Source organism: Geotrypetes seraphini, chromosome 6 (genome assembly GCF_902459505.1).
Source record: "Geotrypetes seraphini chromosome 6, aGeoSer1.1, whole genome shotgun sequence".
In the NCBI taxonomy this organism is placed as follows: Eukaryota; Metazoa; Chordata; class Amphibia; order Gymnophiona; family Dermophiidae; genus Geotrypetes; species Geotrypetes seraphini.
In genome coordinates, this window is record NC_047089.1 from 126,461,221 (window position 1) to 126,479,153 (window position 17,933).

Here is a 17,933-nt window from a genome sequence, read left to right on the forward strand (position 1 = left end):
GGAATTTGAAAGCCTGTCTGAAGGCCTACAATTTTGGCAAAACCTGCTACTCTCTCCTATTCCTGATAACCATAATTAATGATTGTCAGAGGCTTTCCTATTTTCTGCTAAAGACTAGAAACTAAGGAAATTCAAATATTGGACTGCAGTCTCAGGACTGAGTAAAAGGACTGCTTTTCTGCAGTTAGAGTAAGCTCTCTAAGGAGCTAAGGTCTCCAGTTTGGGTGAGACTGAAGAAGCAGTGGAACAGTAAAAGTTTAAAGCTAATTTGGTATGCTTCAATTGCTTTTCCCTTTTTGGCCTTTTTGGTTTTTGTGTTTTCTTTTTTCTTGAATGCTGTATAGGAGTACTTGCTGATATTCCTGACTAGTTCAAGGCATTACTTACCTGTGGTGAAGAAAGTGAGTAAAATGAACCATTTATTCAAACTTCTTGAATGGTGAGACTTTATTGTGTTTTTTTTTGACTACTAAAAATCCAGTCCTGCAGGGTGACTCCAGGCCGGGTCACACGCAAGTATCTAATTTAGTGTAGCCATCAGGATTTCTACAAACCCCTATCCTGGGTTGGACTGATGGCCACAATACGCTGCCACAGTTGACTTGTGGCACAAGAGAGCAGCTATCATGCCTGAAGAATAGCCGCTGCAGACTAAGGCCGTGTGCTCAATAGCAAGGTCATAAGATCAGAGCGGTCCAGATCCTGGAGCACATATCGGGCCCTGCATAAGATTAGAATGGCAAGAAAGTCCGAGTCCCTGATTCAGCTGCAGACAAACCAACCTGGCATACCATGAATGCCTCAATCAGTTGGGTGCCACAAGGATCACCCGACCTGTGTGTGCTTTGATCCATCTCAGCAGACAACCTATCATGGGCCAAGGAGGGAAGACATAAAGAAGATCTTTCAGCGGCCAGGGCTGACCTCGAGAGGACCTGGACTTGCTGTCGGACAAGGACTTGGGTTTACGGTCCTCCACAGTAGCCATGAGATTGTCTAGACTAGTGTTCTTCAACCTTTTGACACCTATGGACCGGCAGAAATAAAATAATTATTTTGTGGACCGACACCAGTCCGCGGACCGGCAGTTGAAGAACACCAGGCTAAGTCGTGGGCATGACCCTGCCCATCTCCAACCAATCTCCGTCCAAGCCCCCTCCCCCATAATAGTACTAATTGTAACACCATTTTTTCCATTCATTTTTCATATATACATACACACAATATAATCGTATTAACAACACATAATGGTTACCTACAAAATTAAACTACACAAAGCACATTGTATGCTTCTCAATATTCATTCCTAACAGAACACAGATAACCCCATGCAAATATGGGACCAAAAACTAAAAGTACTAATATATACAAACAAATCCTAAGATGCAAGACTCTGCAAGCAGTACAACCCCAGAAGAAAAGAAACAAATGCATTTCTTCCTGAACAGTGCAAAATACAGACAGCGGATGTAAATCAATCACTAAATTCAAAAATAAAATCATTCCCCCTACCGTTGTTTTCTCCCTCCCTCCATGCTGTGCCTTTCCTTCTGTCCTGCTTCCACCTGGCTATTTTATGCCAACCCCCGGTGTTATCTTCGGGCCAAATCTCTCTTTTTCAGTGCTGCAGTGCACAAAGCTGTGGGCAGCGGCTTCTCATGCGTCCCGCGCCTCATCTGGAAGCCTTCCCTCTGACCTTGCAACGTCAGAGAGAATGCTTCCGGTTCAGGCGCAGGACGTAGGTAGGAGCCTCTGCCAACAGCTTTTTGCACTGCAGCACTGAGGAAGAGAGAGCCAGCCCAAAGGCAACTCCATATTGATCACTCCGTGGACCGGCAGCTGAAGAACACTGTCTCGTGCCCGATGCACGTGCCAGTCCAGCGGAGCGGCATCAGTCCATGGACCGGCGGTTGAAATACACTGGTCTAAACCTTTAACCAATAGTAATTGCCTTCTAAAGGGTAATTAACTCAGGGTCACCTTAGAGGATAAGTCACTGGATCATTGTCACAATATCCTACGTGCCAAAATAGAGTATGCCAAGAGCTTGCTCACCACTCTGAAGAGATCATAAAAGGCCTTCACCACATAATCCATGCCTGAAATCAAAAAGTAGTGTATCTTGGAGCACTATAGTGTCCAGATCATGGCCAAAAAGTGAACAGCCACTTTCAGCCCAGAGGCCACAGACTAGAGCCATTTGAGGACAAAATCAATCCTACAGTCCTATGTATCCTTCAGCACAACCCCTCCATCACTAAGAAGAAAAGTGTGCTTGGTGGCCTGTGCCACTAGGTAATTACTTTCGGGGATGCAAAACACTGATTAAACGCATCCCCCATCAGGTAGGGCATATGCATGGCTCTAGAAACTCTCAGAGGACCCTCTGGCGCCTTCCAGTAATCCATGAGCATCTTGGCTATGTCCAGATGATCAGGAAAGGACAAAGACTGTGGCTCTGTGCTACCTATGAGAGAGCATTCTGCAACTGCTGACTGCCCAACCTCCAATTTCAACTCCTGGAGGGATTCAGAAATTAGACCGGCCAAAGCTGAGGATTTAAAGAATCTCCACACTGTGGGGTCCTCAGCCAGGTCTGGAACCTCTCCTGGATATCCACGAGTACTACTATATCTTCCATTGTGGTACTACCTGCCAGCTTAAGCAATGACATTTTAAGGTTATCATGGTCAACTGTGTCATCAGCTGACAAATCATCCCTGGACAACTTGGGGAATCTGGACTCAAGATTTGTGTCCTGGGCAGGATACTTCAGCTGCTGTAGTCAAGATACCACAGGAGGTGCAGATGACGCCTTTTTCTTGTCCAGATAAGCCTGGAAAAGCATGTTAATAAATTATGAGAGGAAACCCTCATTCAGGTCTGCAACCACCTCATGAGAACTCCTTTTGGAGCCTTTGGAGGTTTTTTTCACTTTTGCTACCGAATCATGGCTGCGTTTCACTGGGACCTCAAGTATGCTGTCCCTGGGGCTGCAAGTGAACTGTCCCTGGGGGCCAGTTTCAACTTTTTGGACTGGCCCCGGCTGGAATGAGCACCAGATCCTCACAAAGGAGTTGAGGGAACCAGGGTCAACGAAATCTCACCCCCCTCCTGCACCGCAGAACACATGGAACACGGTTGCTCACAAACAGGGAATGAATCCGAAATATCCTGTCCTGAGGAGCCATCTGAGTGGTTTTCTTGCAAAAAAGAAGCTTGTAGAGGCAAAAAAACATTCAAATTATGAAAATCCAAGATGGTCACTGCTGGTGCAATTTTTAGAGAAAAACAGCCCTGGAAAAGCACAGAAACCCCTTCAAAAAGCAACAATTTTTTGATTTTAGGGGGGGGGATGACTAGGGCTATCTCCCAAACTGCTCAAAAACTATTTTTAAAGACCCTCCCAAAATTGCTGTGACAGGCTGTCAGCCCTGTATTTACTGTGCCATGATGTGCTGAGCGCTGCAATAAAGGAAGATGAAACAGCTTATAGGGAGATCCTCTTACTCAACAAGCCTTCCAACCGGACTGCTGGTCTGCTCCTCTGGCCCAATTCCACCGGCTGGGGATCTCCACCTCCTGCAGAACAGACTGCACATGCAACCTTGCGAAGGGATAGAGTTAGCTCCAATCTTGGGCACAACTCCACAGAGCCAGCAGCCTGCGTTCAAACCCACTAGTGGACGAACCTGGGGATGCACTCACTATAAGACAGCCAACCCCCCTGAAAACAAGCTTTATCCACAAAGTCTGTGATCTTCCGCAGCCAGAGCTGTTCCCATTGGTAACCTCTGCAGTATGAAGACACATAATAATACTGAGTAGAAGAAAAATTAAACACGAGCAGAAAACCCTAGCTCCTACAGTCTCACTTGTAGGAAAGCAATTGGAAACCTGAGGTCAGTCCTAAGGTAAGAGGGAAGGGTCTGAAAAAAAATTATGTCCAGGAATAGAGCGGGACAGTACAAGAATATTATATTTAACCAGCTATGCTTTCCACAGCTCCTTATATCTAGAAATTCAACAATGTCGGAGGTGGGACATAGCTTGACACGGAATTTCCATATATAATATCAAGAGCAGTCAGCAAATCATTGATTGCTACCAGCTGAGTATTGGTCCTTAGTGTCATTTAGGCCAAAAAGATGCTTTCCTACCCCATGAACCTAGATGCCCTGTTACAAAATGATACCCAATAGTAGAATTTTAATTTCGTTTGCTAGGTATTACATATCCAAAACGTTTCCCTCAAAAAGATCCCAGTTTTCTACACTAGGAGCCCTAATTTCTGCAATTACCTCGGATGACATAATTGTCCAGAGCCTCTTCCATTCTTTGCAGTGCTTCAGCTCGATTAGAACCATATGTGACCAACTACAAAGAAAAGGACAGCTTAGGTATGAAATGCTGAGGTCTATTGATCAGGGAAAAAAATAGTTTACAATTAAATCCCTATGCATTTAGTTTTCAAATCTATAGTATGAATACTTTATACAAGTATAATAATTTATAAGTCAACATACAGTGCAGAATATACAGTCGTGTGAAAAAATTAAGACACCCCATGAAATATTCAGTTCTTTCTTAAGAAATGTTCACATATCGTTGTCAAATCTTTTTTTCATTTATCTCTGAAAAAGAAAGTGATGAAATTGCAGGTAAACAAAAATTTTCCTTGATTTACTCATGAAACAAAAGATATGCATAAAAATGTGCATTCTAACTGAGGAATAAATTAGGACACCCCCACATATCCTCCCACTTAAAATAGCTCAAATCATACACAGGTGTATCACATCAGGTGCACAAGATTAGAACATTGTTACTCAGCATTTTGAAGGAGGATTGCCCTACATAAACCTCAGACATTTAGTTTGGTGTGCTCATGACTGCTGCGGTGAGAGTACACACCATGGTGAGGCCAAAAGATCTGTCTGAGGTCTTCAGAAAAAAAGATTGTATCAGCTTATAAGTCTGGTATGGGATTTAGAAAGATCTCAAAAGAATTTGACATTAGCCATTCCACAGTCTGTAAAATAGTGTATAAATGGAGAACTTTTCAAACTGCCAACATGCCCAGGTCTGGCCGTCCAAGCAAGTTGACCCCCAGAGCAGTCTGCAAGATGCTAAAAGAGTTGGAAGAACTGCACTTTTTGGAAGCCCCCTCCAGCACAGCTGAAGACCCCGCAGGAGAAAGCCACATCGAGGAACAAGTAAGGGAGCTCGAGAGGTTAATTGAAGAGGCCTACAGGAGGGTGGAGGAACACGATCAAAGGCAGCGCTATAACGAGGAAGCTATGCCCACGCGAAATAGAAGACAGGAACCAACAGACATCGTGGATGGAGGAGCTTGCAAGAAGAGGAGGTGAAGTCTCAACGGAGCCCTGAAGGGGAAGTAAAGAACCACATCGTGGATATGGACTTACGACCAGTGAGGAAGCTGAAGAAAGGGAGATCTGCAATCATAGTAGGAGACTCAATCCTGAGAGAAGTGGACAGTCATGTAGCAGGAGGGAGAGATGACCGACTAGTGACCTGTCTCCCAGGAGCAAGAACAAAGGACATCACCGACGGAATTGAGAGGATCCTGGAAGAAGCAGAGTCGGAAGAGACGGCAGTGATAATCCACGTTGGGAAAAATGATGTCAACAGAGGCAACTACAGCAGGACTGCGCTAACTGAACAATTCAAGACCCTGGGAAGGAAACTGAAGCTGAGGACACAGAAGATAGCGTTCTCAGAGATCCTGCCAGTATCGAGGGCAGACATGAAGATGCAGATGGAACTACAAGCAATAAACGCATTGCTGTGAAGATGGTGCGAAGAAGAGGGATTCCACTTCGTGAGAAATTGGACAAATTTTTGGGGAAGAACAAGCTCTTCAGGAGGGACGGACTTCATCTGAGCACGGCAGGAACAAGACTTCTAGCAAGCAACGTTAAGAAAGGAATAGAACAGGCTTTAAACTGAAAGGAAGGGGAAAGCCGACAGTCGACCGGACGTCGACGGTTCGGGTGAGAGTATCCAAAGAAGATACTGGGCAGGAAAAATGCTGGATAGAAACCAAAGGCAAACAGGAGTTCAGGGAACAAGAGAAGTTGGTGAACAAAGGCAAGGGAAATTAGCAAGGGCTGGAGGAACAGGCAGAATTGAGGAAACGAGTTGGGGAAGAAAAAAATGTGACAAAAAAGGAGGAAGAAATGAACAGAACTCAGGGTCTGGCAGCTCAAAAAGGGGACGACAGGAAGAACCTAACACAGGGAAAAATAACAGAGAAAGGAAGTAACTGGGACCTAAATTGCTTGTACGCAAATGCAAGGAGCCTAAAGAACAAAATGGGAGAACTAGAAATCACAGCCATAAAAGAGGCCCTGGATGTCATCGGAATCACGGAAACTTGGTGGAACGAGGAAAACAAGTGGGACATAGTACTGTCAGGGTACAAACTCTATCGAAGAGACAGGACACAAAAGAAGGGTGGAGGAATAGCACTGTATATAAAGGACACCATTCACTCGACCAAAGTGGATACGGCAACAGAGATGGATGGATTAGAATCATTATGGGTTAAGTTACCAGGACAAAATGGACCTGACATAAAATTGGAACTGTACTATCGTCCACCTGGATAAACAGAAGCAAAATACAAAGAACTGGAAGCAGAACTAAGGCGAGAATGCAAGAACGGAATTGTCACGGTAATGGGGGACTTTAACTACCCCGGGATAGACTGGAGTATTGGAAGCTCAAAGAATGTAAGGGAAATGGAATTCCTAGAGACTGTGCGGGACTGCTTCATGGACCAGCTCGTCAAGGAACCAACGAGAGGGAATGCAACTCTCGACCTACTACTCAATGGGTTGGGGGAACCTGCAAAGGAGGTGGAAGTAATAGGACCATTAGGAAACAGTGATCACTGTAAGGTTTGAAGGTCAGGTCTCCCACAAAGTGAGGTGGTAGGGGTTAAGTGAGAGGCGCCCTTACAAACGCTAGGTCCCAGCTTCAGTTCCCTCACAGAAGATTCACCAGGAGTAGAATCAAATAAGAAACACAGCCAGAGGTGATTGCATAAAGAATATATTATAGAAATAGACTTGTAGAAAAGCAATATTCATAAGCTTTACAATTAAGCATTACAATTAATGAGAGAGCAAAGCAGTTTCCCTGCCTTACAGAGTTCAGAGGAAAAGAGAGACATAGTAGCATGAAGTTCCAGGGAGATCCAGCGAGAGACTGAGAAAAGGGGGATGGGGTGATGGTCTAAGCTTCGGGTTCCATAGATAAAGAGAAGGATAGACAGAGAGATAGACAGAGAAAGAGATAGATTCATGTGTGTTGCAGAGAGGAGGCTTTTATAGTTTGGAATCTTATTCTGAATATAGAAACTATTGTATTTCCCAGTATCTTTCTGTTTATAATTTGTAAACTATTTGAAACAATGGTTAATTTAATTGATAAGGAAGGTGTGATACTTGCAGGCATGGTAGATGAGATTAGTCTCTGGCTTCTTTGTCCCATTCAAGCAGCCTATCTTCTTGATAAACAATCCAGTCTGGCTGGATGCTTAATGTATGTGAATTCTGTGCAGGAGCACAGAATTCTGCATCAACGTTCTAGAGTCAGATTGATATAATTTCCCATAGACCTTTGCTGACATTAGTTATGCCAACTGAAAATGCTGATTGTTAGCAATAGCTATGCTGACAATCACAACATGATCCAGTACAAACTACAAGTGGGAGCATCAAAAGAGAAGAGAACCACAGCAACAAAGCTCAACTTCAAGAAGGGGAACTATGACGCTATGAGAGCAATGGTGAGAAGGAAACTCAGGAAAGGCTTGGGAAAAACAAAGACCGTGGAGCAAGCTTGGGCCCTATTCAGGGACACGGTACAGGAAGCACAAACCCTGTACATCCCCAGATTCAAAAAAGGGTGCAAAAAGAATCAAACAAAAGATCCGGTGTGGATAAACAATGCAGTGAAGGATGCGATATGGGGCAAAAAACAATCATTCTGGAAGTGGTAAAGGGACAAAACCGAGGAAAGCTGGAAAGAGCACAGGCAACATCAGAAAGAATGTCACTGAGTGGTCAGGAAAGCAAAAAGAGAATACAAAGAGAGACTGGCCAAAGAAGCAGGAAATTTCAAATCCTTCTTCAGATATATTAAAGGGAAGCAACCGGCAAGGGAGGAAGTGGGACTGTTGGACGATGGAGACAACAAAGGAGCGATAAGGGGGGAAGAGGAGGTGGATGACAGATTAAACATATTCTTCTCGTCAGTCTTCACAAGCGAGGACACATCCAATATACCGGAAACCGAAGAATTCTTTCAAGTTCAAGTTCACGTTTATTTGATAAATCGCCTATATAAAACATTCTAAGTGATGTACAATTTAAAAACAAAATATGGGGAAACAGACAATCTTGGGACAGATTAAAAACAAAACACATAAATTATTAACAGCATGTATAAAGCAAGAAAAAAGAACAAACTCTAGAAATTTAAAGATTTCTCGGTACATGTAGTTTAGTAACAAACAGGAAGTGGAGGGAAGAGGGAAATAAAGTTACAAATTTCTCATAATAGGAAAAAAAACATATATAGGGGAAAAACACAAAGGAGGGGGGGGAAGGAAGAATAAAGAAAAATGGAAAAAAGAACAAGGAAAAGAAGAGAAAAAAAAAATAAAAATTTTAAAAATGAGATAAAGGGATATTGGCATGAATAGTTAGTCAGTAAAAGCGTCATTAAATAAAAAAGTTTTTAAAAGTTTTTTAAAGGAGATAAGATCTTTATCTTTTCTAATAAAAAGTGGCAGAGCGTTCCAGGTTTGGGGAGCTAAGACAGATAACATATCATTTCTCCTTGTTCCCACTATTTTTAAGGATTGAACCGATAATAAATCTTGATGAGAGGATCGGAGAGATCGAGTTGAATGATATGGAATAATCATTCTAGATATGAATTGTGGCTCGTTAAAGGAGACCCAGAGGAAAAGCTATCGACGTTAGAGGTAAGCCTCCAAGATGTCCTCCGACAGATAGACAGGTTGAAAATAGACAAATCCCCAGGCCCGGACGGGATCCACCCAAGGGTATTAAAGGAACTCAAAACCGAAATAGCAAAGACACTCCAAAAAGTTTGCAACCTGTCCTTGAAAACAGGGGTGATTCCGGAGGATTGGAAAATAGCAAATGTCATACCTATCTTCAAAAAGGGCTCGAGAGGTGATCCAGGAAACTACAGACCGGTGAGTTTGACTTCAGTGCCAGGCAAGATGGTAGAAGCACTGATAAAAGACAGTATCTGTGAGCATATAGAAAGAAATAGACTAATGAAAACGAGCCAGCATGGCTTCTGCAAAGGAAGATCATGCCAAACAAACTTACTACACTTCTTTGAAGGGATAAACAGCCAGATGGACAAAGGGGACCCCTTAGACATCATATATCTCAACTTTCAAAAAGCCTTTGACAAGGTACCTCATGATCGGCTACTTAAGAAACTGTGGAACCACGGGGTGGAAGGGGACGTACATAGATGGGTTAAACACTGGTTGGCAGACAGAAAGCAGAGGGTTGCAGTGAAGAGCCACTACTCGGGCTGGAGAAGAGTAACGAGCGGTGTCCCACAGAGGTTTGTGCTCAGGCCGCTGCTGTTCAATGTATTTATAAATGACCTGGAAGCGGGGACAAAGTGTGAAGTTATAAAATTTGCAGATGACACTAAACTCTGTAGCAGGGTTAAAACTATAGGGGAATGTGATGAACTACAAAGAGACCTGACAACATTGGAGGAGTGGGCGAACAAATGGCAGATGAGCTTCAATATAGAAAAATGCAATGTCATGCATATAGGGAAAAAGAACCCGATGTTCAGCTACAAAATGGGGGGGGGGGGGCTGGTACTGGGGGAAAGTAACCTTGAAAAGGACTTGGGAGTGTTGGTGGATACAACAATGAAACCAACGGCGCAATGCGCGGCAGCCTCGAAGAAAGGAAACAGAATGTTGGGTATTATCAAGAAGGGTATTGCAACAAGAACGAAGGAAGTCATCCTACTGCTGTATCGGGCGATCGTGCGCCCGCACCTGGAGTATTGTATCCAATATTGGTCGCCATACCTTAAGAAGGATATGGCGATACTTGAGAGGGTCCAGAGGAGAGCGACGCGAATGATTAAGGGTATGGAGAACCTTTCATACGCTGAGAGGCTAGAGAGGCTGGGGATCTTCACCCTGGAGAAGCGGAGACTCAGAGGTGACATGATAGCGACTTACAAGATTATGAAAGGTATAGAGAGGGTGGAGAGGGACAGGTTCTTCAGCGTACTAGGAACTACAAAAACAAGAGGGCACTCAGAGAAATTGAAAGGGGACGGATTTAGAACCAATGCCAGAAAATTTTTCTTCACTCAGACGGTGGTGGATACCTGGAATGCGCTCCCGGAAGATGTAATAGGACAGACTACATTAAGGGGTTTCAAAGAGGGACTAGATAAATTCCTGAAAAATAAGGGGATTGAGGGGTACAGATCAAGGAGGACACAGGAGCAAAAAGGGCAAAGATAAAAGGGAAGAAGAGGGTTTTCAGGATACAAGGAAGTAGGATTCCAAGGGTTAGACAAAAGATCACTTACAGGTCATGGACCTGATGGGCCGCCGCGGGAGCGGACCGCTGGGCTCGATGGACCCTTGGTCTGACCCAACGGAGGCAAATTCTTATGTTCTTAAGTCTCCAAAATCCATAAAATGTCATCACAGGACCTAACAGGTTCTTGCTACGGTTGATGTGAAAGTGCATGCCTCTACAATCAGAAAGAGAGTGCACAAATTTAACTTGCATGGGAAGTGTGCAAGGAGAAAACTTTTGCTCTCTAACAGAGCCAGATTGAAGTTGCAGACATTTATGCCTGCTTGGGAACATGTAAAGTAATTGCATTTTTAATAAACATATAGAAATCATGACTTTGTTCATGCTCTGTCCTAACTCCACTCATGATCACACTTACATGATAGTTATGTAGAAGAATAGGCCTTTTTATCACCATGCATAACCCATGGGTTAATTTTATGAAAGCTCTTATGGATAGAAAGGCCTTATTCATGAAATATGCCTTTATAAAATTAATTCTAGAAGATACACAAGGGACCAGGAAGACATAATGCAAACATTTAAATACTTAGAAGGTGTCAATGAACATAATACTTTTTCCAAAGGAAATGAAGTTGTAAAACTAGGGAGCAAGATATGAATCTTCAAGGAAAGAGATTTTGAAGTAACATCAAGAAATATGTCTATTGAAAAAATAGTAGTGGATGCCTAGAATGCCCTCTCAGAGATGGTTGTGGAAACGAATACAGTAATGGCATGCATAAAAGTGTGGCTAAATGTGAAGAAGATGGAAACAAAGGACCGAGTGCCTCAGTGTAGAACATGAATGAAATAACATTTTGTGCTTCAAATGAGACAGGGAGGGGGAATAAACTGTATAGAATAGAAGATACCTCCCTAGCCACCTGACTGGGCAGACTAGATGGCTCATTTTTATCTTTACTAGACACCATCTTCTATACTGCTATGTGCAGAGTCCACTTTCCAATCTACATAAGTCATCTTCTGCTCCTTGTTCCCCTTTCCATCATTTAATCATAAATTCATAACACATACTTTCTTCAGTTGCATAGCCACAGAAAATTAAAATGCCTGAACATGTTTAAAAAACTTCCAATGAACATAATACTCATAAAAGTACCAGGTGACCAGCCTTAGACAGTTACAGTTATTTTATATGATATACCGCAATCACTAACAGGAATTGTCAAATCAAAGCAGTTTACAATAATAAAAACAGGGATAAAAACTAATTAAAAATAAAAATAGAACAAACAGAGCAGTAAACCTAAACAAGGAAACAAGACATAAATAATAATAAATTTATTTTTATATACCGCAATACCCGAAAGTTCTAGGCGGTTTACAACAATTGAACATGATACAAACAGTGCAAGTTATTTAGGAAAAATTCAACAAATTAAAAGGCATACAGTGGAAAAAAATACATGTTCCCATTTTTTTAGGCCAAAAATAAGGTGGACGGCCTTGTTCTGGATCACCCTCAATTTTCTAAGAATTTTCTTGGGAGCGCCTAAATAAATTATGTTGCAATATTCGAGAATACTCAAGATAGAGGATTGCACTAACAGACGAAAAGGGACTTCATCAAAGTACTTTTTAATAGTACGCAGTTTCCAGAGCACTGAAATACTTTTCTTTAACACTAAGTCAGACATAAGTAGGTTCACTAGGGGAGGGAAGGTTTACATTGTAATATTGAGAAGAACGTAAAGAGAAGAACGAAGGGTAGAAAGGATGGAGCAAAAATAAAAATGAAAAGATAAAAGTGTTTGTGTTTTGACCACGGAGGGTAAATCTATAAGGAAGATGATTCAAATGCCTTTATAAAGTAGTAGGCTTTTAACTGTGATTTAAAGTTCTTAAGTGATTTTTCCAACCTTAAGTTTAGCGGTAAGGAGTTTCAAAGAATAGGGGCTATAGCTGAGAAGCTAGAGTCCTGGTTAATCCAATCCTTGGTTTTATATAACAATAGAGTTCGACTCAGTTAAGAAAATATTCCCACAACATGGAAAGAGTTAGATAAGACTTCAACCTCTAGAATCATTAGTTTGAAGTAGAGGGATCAGTCAGAAATTTCTGAAATACAAAGGTTTTCAGCACTTTCTGAAAGGTTGATAGATGAGAAAGAAGTCTGACTTCTAAAGGGAGCTCATTCCAAATTTTTGCGAAGAAGAAAATAAAAGATCTGCAAAAATTGCCTATAGTTTTGATTCCCTTAACAGTAGGAAAGACAAATTTGTATTTGAGGATAGTCCTAAATTTAGAAAGTTCACAAGAATTAAAGGAGATAGGAACCAAGGGGGGAGAAAGCCCCATACAAGATTTTAAATATCACACTAACACATTTAAATTGGATTCTACAATGGACTGGGAGCTAATGAAGTGTTCTCAACAAAGGTGTAACTTGATCGTATATACGGTTACAAAATATCAATTTGGCCACCATGTTCAAGCTACATTTGCTTAAGCAAACAAAGGGAAATGACGTAATCTGATTGAGATAGAATAATAGCTTGGACCAAAACAATAAAGTGTTGTTGATAAAACAAGTGACAAACTTGTCTAAGCATCTTGAGACTAAAGAAACATTTTTTTGATACATAATTAATCTGAGAAGACAGAGAGAGTGTAGAATTTAAAAAAAAGCCTAGGATTTTTCATTAAAATTCAATTTTCAGAGCTTCACCCGAGATTAATGATAGTGAAGATGGCAACAGTTTTATTTTAGGGAAAAATCATAAAAGTTTTGTTTTAGTGGTATTTTACTTCATTTGCACTTAGGAGGCCCAATCCTGGATTCTTAAGATGCAGGAGTTAATTTACTGTTAAATTACTTAAAGTAGGGTCATCTTCAAGCAAGATGAAGATGTCATCTACAAGATGAAGATTCTGTTGAAAATAGTTTCAAATACTTTAATGTAGTCATATACAGCACTCCCCCCCAAATTTGCGGGGGTTCCATTCCAGGAACCTCTGTGAATTTTGAAAAACTGCAAATGTAGTTTAGGAGTAGAGTGGAGTCAGGAGAGGGCAGCTGGGGCACCGGTGGGTGCTGAAAATCGGGTGCGGGATTATTCTTAGTATTTTTCGTCCACCTTTTCCGGGAACTAAAGTCAGGCTACACCAATCAGGAGCTGCTTTGCCACGCTATCTGGCATGTCAAAGCAGCTCCCGATTGGTGCAGCCTGACTACTACCAGGATGAGGTGGTCAGAAAATACTGCAAAAGACTGAGTCTGCGATTCGTGAATCGCAAATTCACGGGGGTATACTGTATATGTTAAACAAAATGGGGGACAATAGTGAACCTTGTGGTACTCCACAAACAGAAGTCCAAGTGAAAGATGATTTCCCTCATTATGCACCCGATACGATCTTAGTGTCAAAAAGCTTTTAAACCAATTTAGTACATTTTGACCAAGACCGATATTGGCCAACAGTTGAATTAGAATGCCATGATTAACATCAAAGGCCACAGATAAATAAAATTGCAATAAAATTGCGAATCGTCCTTGAGACAGAAGACCCTGTATTTTTGCTATCAGCAACTTCAATAAGTTTCAGTGCTAAAATTTAGACAAAATCCATGCTGAAATGGGAGCAAACTTGAGAATTCTTCCAAATATTCTGAAAGCTGTTTCGAAACAATAGATTCAATCAGTTAATGTCAAGAAACATCTGTTGAAAAGACGATATAGATAACAAGTGTTAATGTGAGGAACATAGGTTTCTCTTGGGTGAATAGGGGGTCAGAAAACAAGACAAGAAAGAGGGAAGCCCAGAAGACTGAATCTGAAAAGTGAGAACATTATATTTAAATGGCATTCTGTAGGCTATCGGGAACATGTGTTCAGATTTGAGCAGAGGAGTGATGTGAACAAATTTTGAACAGCAATAAAGTAGATGAAGAGCTGTGTTTTGCACAGGCTAAGGGCGATGGAGCTGATATTGGGGAAGTCCAACTAAGAGATAATTACAGTAATCCAGCTTAGAAAGGACCATAGAGTACAAAAGAATCTGAAGAGAGGAACAGTTTAGAAGTGGTTGAACAGAATGATGCTGATGAAGTTTAAAGAATGAAGAAGAAACAGTAGAAATGTGTGAGTGGAATGACAGAACAGACATGATGGCACTGGTACAAGGTTCCCCAGACTGCCCTCAATTCTTTCCTTTCAGAATGTAGAGTAGAACTTGATTTGAAGGAAAATCACAACTATGCTGTTTATCATTCATGATATGAAGATGACATAGCTGTGGATGCGAGCAAGTTTAGGATGTTAACTATGAAAAAGATTATAGTTGTACTGTTTTATATTTGTATTTACATTTTAATGGGAACTGTATAAAGCACTGATACACAGTGCATGAAAATCTGTAAATAAAATAATGTGTTTCAAATCTACTCTGGGTGAACCACCTCCAAGTGTAAAAGGATAATTTAGTCTTCATGCCTGTTCAGTCTTATGACTTCCTGCTGAGATCACTAGGAATAGTGACAAGGTTAAAACAAGAGTCAACCTTGTGTGAAAATTGGCTGGAACTTTCAGGGGCAGAAGAACTGACACTAGAAGACTTAAGAATCTAAATACATGCATGCCAGAAAAGATGAAGGAGAGGGGAGATATGATATATACATTTAAATAACAGAAAGACATTAATACACAAGAAACAAACCTTTTTTAAAGGAAAAATAAATATAGAATTAGGGAACATGATATGAAACCTCAAGGAAGCAGGTGGAGAAACATCAGGAAATATTTTTTTTCACAGAAAGGGTAATAGATACCTGGAATTTCCTCCCAGAGATGGAAGAGACAAAAATAGTGATGGAATTAAAAAAGGAGTGGGATATACATAGAGGATTCCTAAAAGGTAAGATAATAAAAGCCTAGAGGGGCATAATTGAAAGGAACGACTAAGTCCGTTTTCGTCTATCTCGCAAGTCGTCCAAAGTAAAAAACAGCCTAGGACACAATTTCAAAAAATACGTCCAAAAGTTTTTTTTCCCAAAAATCGTTTAACTATACGTCCTGCCGATCCGATTGTCTAAGTCGCTAAATCGTCCATCTTTATTCCACATTTTCATCCAAGCCCTGTTGGATTTGGGAGGGGTCTGCAAAGTGATGGACTGAACATCCAGACTTGGCACCTAAATAGTGGGGTACCTTACAAGGCACTACTGTGAACTTCACAAAAAGGGTGCCATGTCATCATCTCACTACAGCTCCCTTATAGGTCATGGTGAGCCCCCCAAACCACCTCCAGAATCCCATAGGCCCACTTATATACCACCCTAATAGCCCTTATGGCTGCAGGAGCCACTTATATGGCAATACAAAAAGGTTTTGGGGGTGTATAAGGGAGTGCACATGTTTAAGTATCAATGCAGTGATTACAGGGGCTTAAGGGCATGGGTCCTCCTCTCCATGGGTCCCTAACTCACCCCCAAGATGGCTTAAGCCGCCTCTGTGCTGGACGACTAGGCTTTCCTATGCCAGGCTGCCAGGTGATGATGCTCTGGAGGCAGAATTTTAAAGGTGTGATTACGATTTTTATGGGGTTGGGGGAAAGTCAGTGATCACTGGGGTAGTGTGTGGGGGTCTGTTTTATGTGTTTGCAGTGCTTATCTGGTGACTTTAGGTGGGTTTTTGTACTTAGACCATGTTTTAAATGGTCTAAGTCACAACGTCCAAGTTTCGTCTACGCTGGGCTGTATAACTTTTGGTTATACATGCTGTACGACTAAGTCTAAGCCGGCCCACGTCCCACCCAACTCCCGCCCTCGACACTCCTCCTGAAATGCTCCATTTAGCTTTGGTCATTCAGCGGCACTATGAAGGCGTAGGTCGTTTAGAAATACGTCCAAAACCCGTTTTCATTATTGGCACTTGGACGTATTTTGACAATGTCGTCCAAGTGCCAACTTAGGCCGGTTTTTGGACATTATTCTCTTTCGATTATGAGCCACCAAGTATTTTGAGTGCCTCAAGTCAAAATAGCAGTGAAACAAATTTTGAACTTCTAAACAGGCATGGTGTACAGTCTACTATATACAAAATGCTCCAGTTATAATTATTATGTGGTTTCTTCCAACTGACTCAATGCACAAAAGATATCCTCAGTAATTACATCTTAACAACCTACAGGGAGTGGCAGTTACAAGCCTAAACACTTTACTGAGCAAACAGGGTGGGCCGTTTTCAGCATTCATCAATCATCATCTATTATCTCTTATAATAAAACCCTAAGTGGCGCATGCGCACTTTTATCGGCGTGTTCCATATGTCCGTGGCCAGCAAGAGTATGCATGCGCGCTTCCTACGGCCCCATGCGTGGCAAAAAAATTTTTAAACGCTGCACTCCCTGCTCTTGCCATATATACACCGCTGCCGCTCTCAAGATAAATTGGGACCCACCCTCGCGGCCTTGCCGGCTAACTTTCAAGCCGCAGCAACAGCTCCTATCACGAACCGCACCTGGCCCCAAAGTGAATCGCTGCAAGACGGAAGTTTCTCTTCAATGGGATGCACGAGCTGTGGTGCTACCGCATTGCACTGTGGCCGACTCTTTTACACTGCACGCCCGTTGAATTTATTAAGAGCGCCGGCACCTCCTCTAAAGAGCCTCACCACCACTCGAGCGCTGTAGCCAACTCACAGACACACCAGTTGAATTCATTAGTTCCTCTCAAGAGCCGCATGCAGACGGGGATCGTGGGAGGAGGTGCCGCGCCAAGTGCTGCACAGGGACTGGAGGGGGAGGGAAATAACGCTTCTCCTGCACATACCGGCACACATTGCAGAGATAAGAGACAAGGAGACAGCTTTGTGATGTACCCAGAACAAATGTGGCAGCTGAACCCAATGTGTGAATCAAAGTAAAGAGGTATGTACGTTATTCTTTTGACCTGAACAAAGCGCCGGCAAGTTTTGAGACACACCTCCCGTCAGGGTAATAGCATGCGCGTTCGGTTGTCAAAACAATTTTCTGCGAGGTAATAGCATGCGCGTTCGAAGGTTGTCAAAGCAAATTTCCGCGTGCGCACGTTCGCATACCAACGAGTGTCGAGTGCTGGTTTAACTTACACAAGTCACTCTGTGCCAATTTACGACTTTAAACAATTTACTCTGTGCGAATTTACTTCTTACTACTTTCTCTGTGCCAGTTTGGAGTTACTTTCTCCAAGTTTCATGATAAAGAAAAAAAAGGTAGGTGGGAGAAGGGGCATATTGCCCCAACAGCCCCCTGACTATATTACATCCCCCTAAGATCTACACATACACACATA

At 42.1% G+C, this 17,933-nt stretch overlaps 1 protein-coding gene across 1 annotated transcript in view; it reads right to left on the minus strand.

Annotated features, from left to right (window-relative positions):
* The window catches only part of PCCA (propionyl-CoA carboxylase subunit alpha), a 937,632-nt gene that overhangs the window by 455,966 nt on the left and 463,733 nt on the right, over window positions 1–17,933 (minus strand). Inside the window, exon 16 of the mRNA XM_033947881.1 lies at window positions 4,302–4,377. Within this exon, the coding sequence (XP_033803772.1) occupies window positions 4,302–4,377 (76 nt within the window). The remainder of the gene's footprint in view (window positions 1–4,301; window positions 4,378–17,933) is intronic.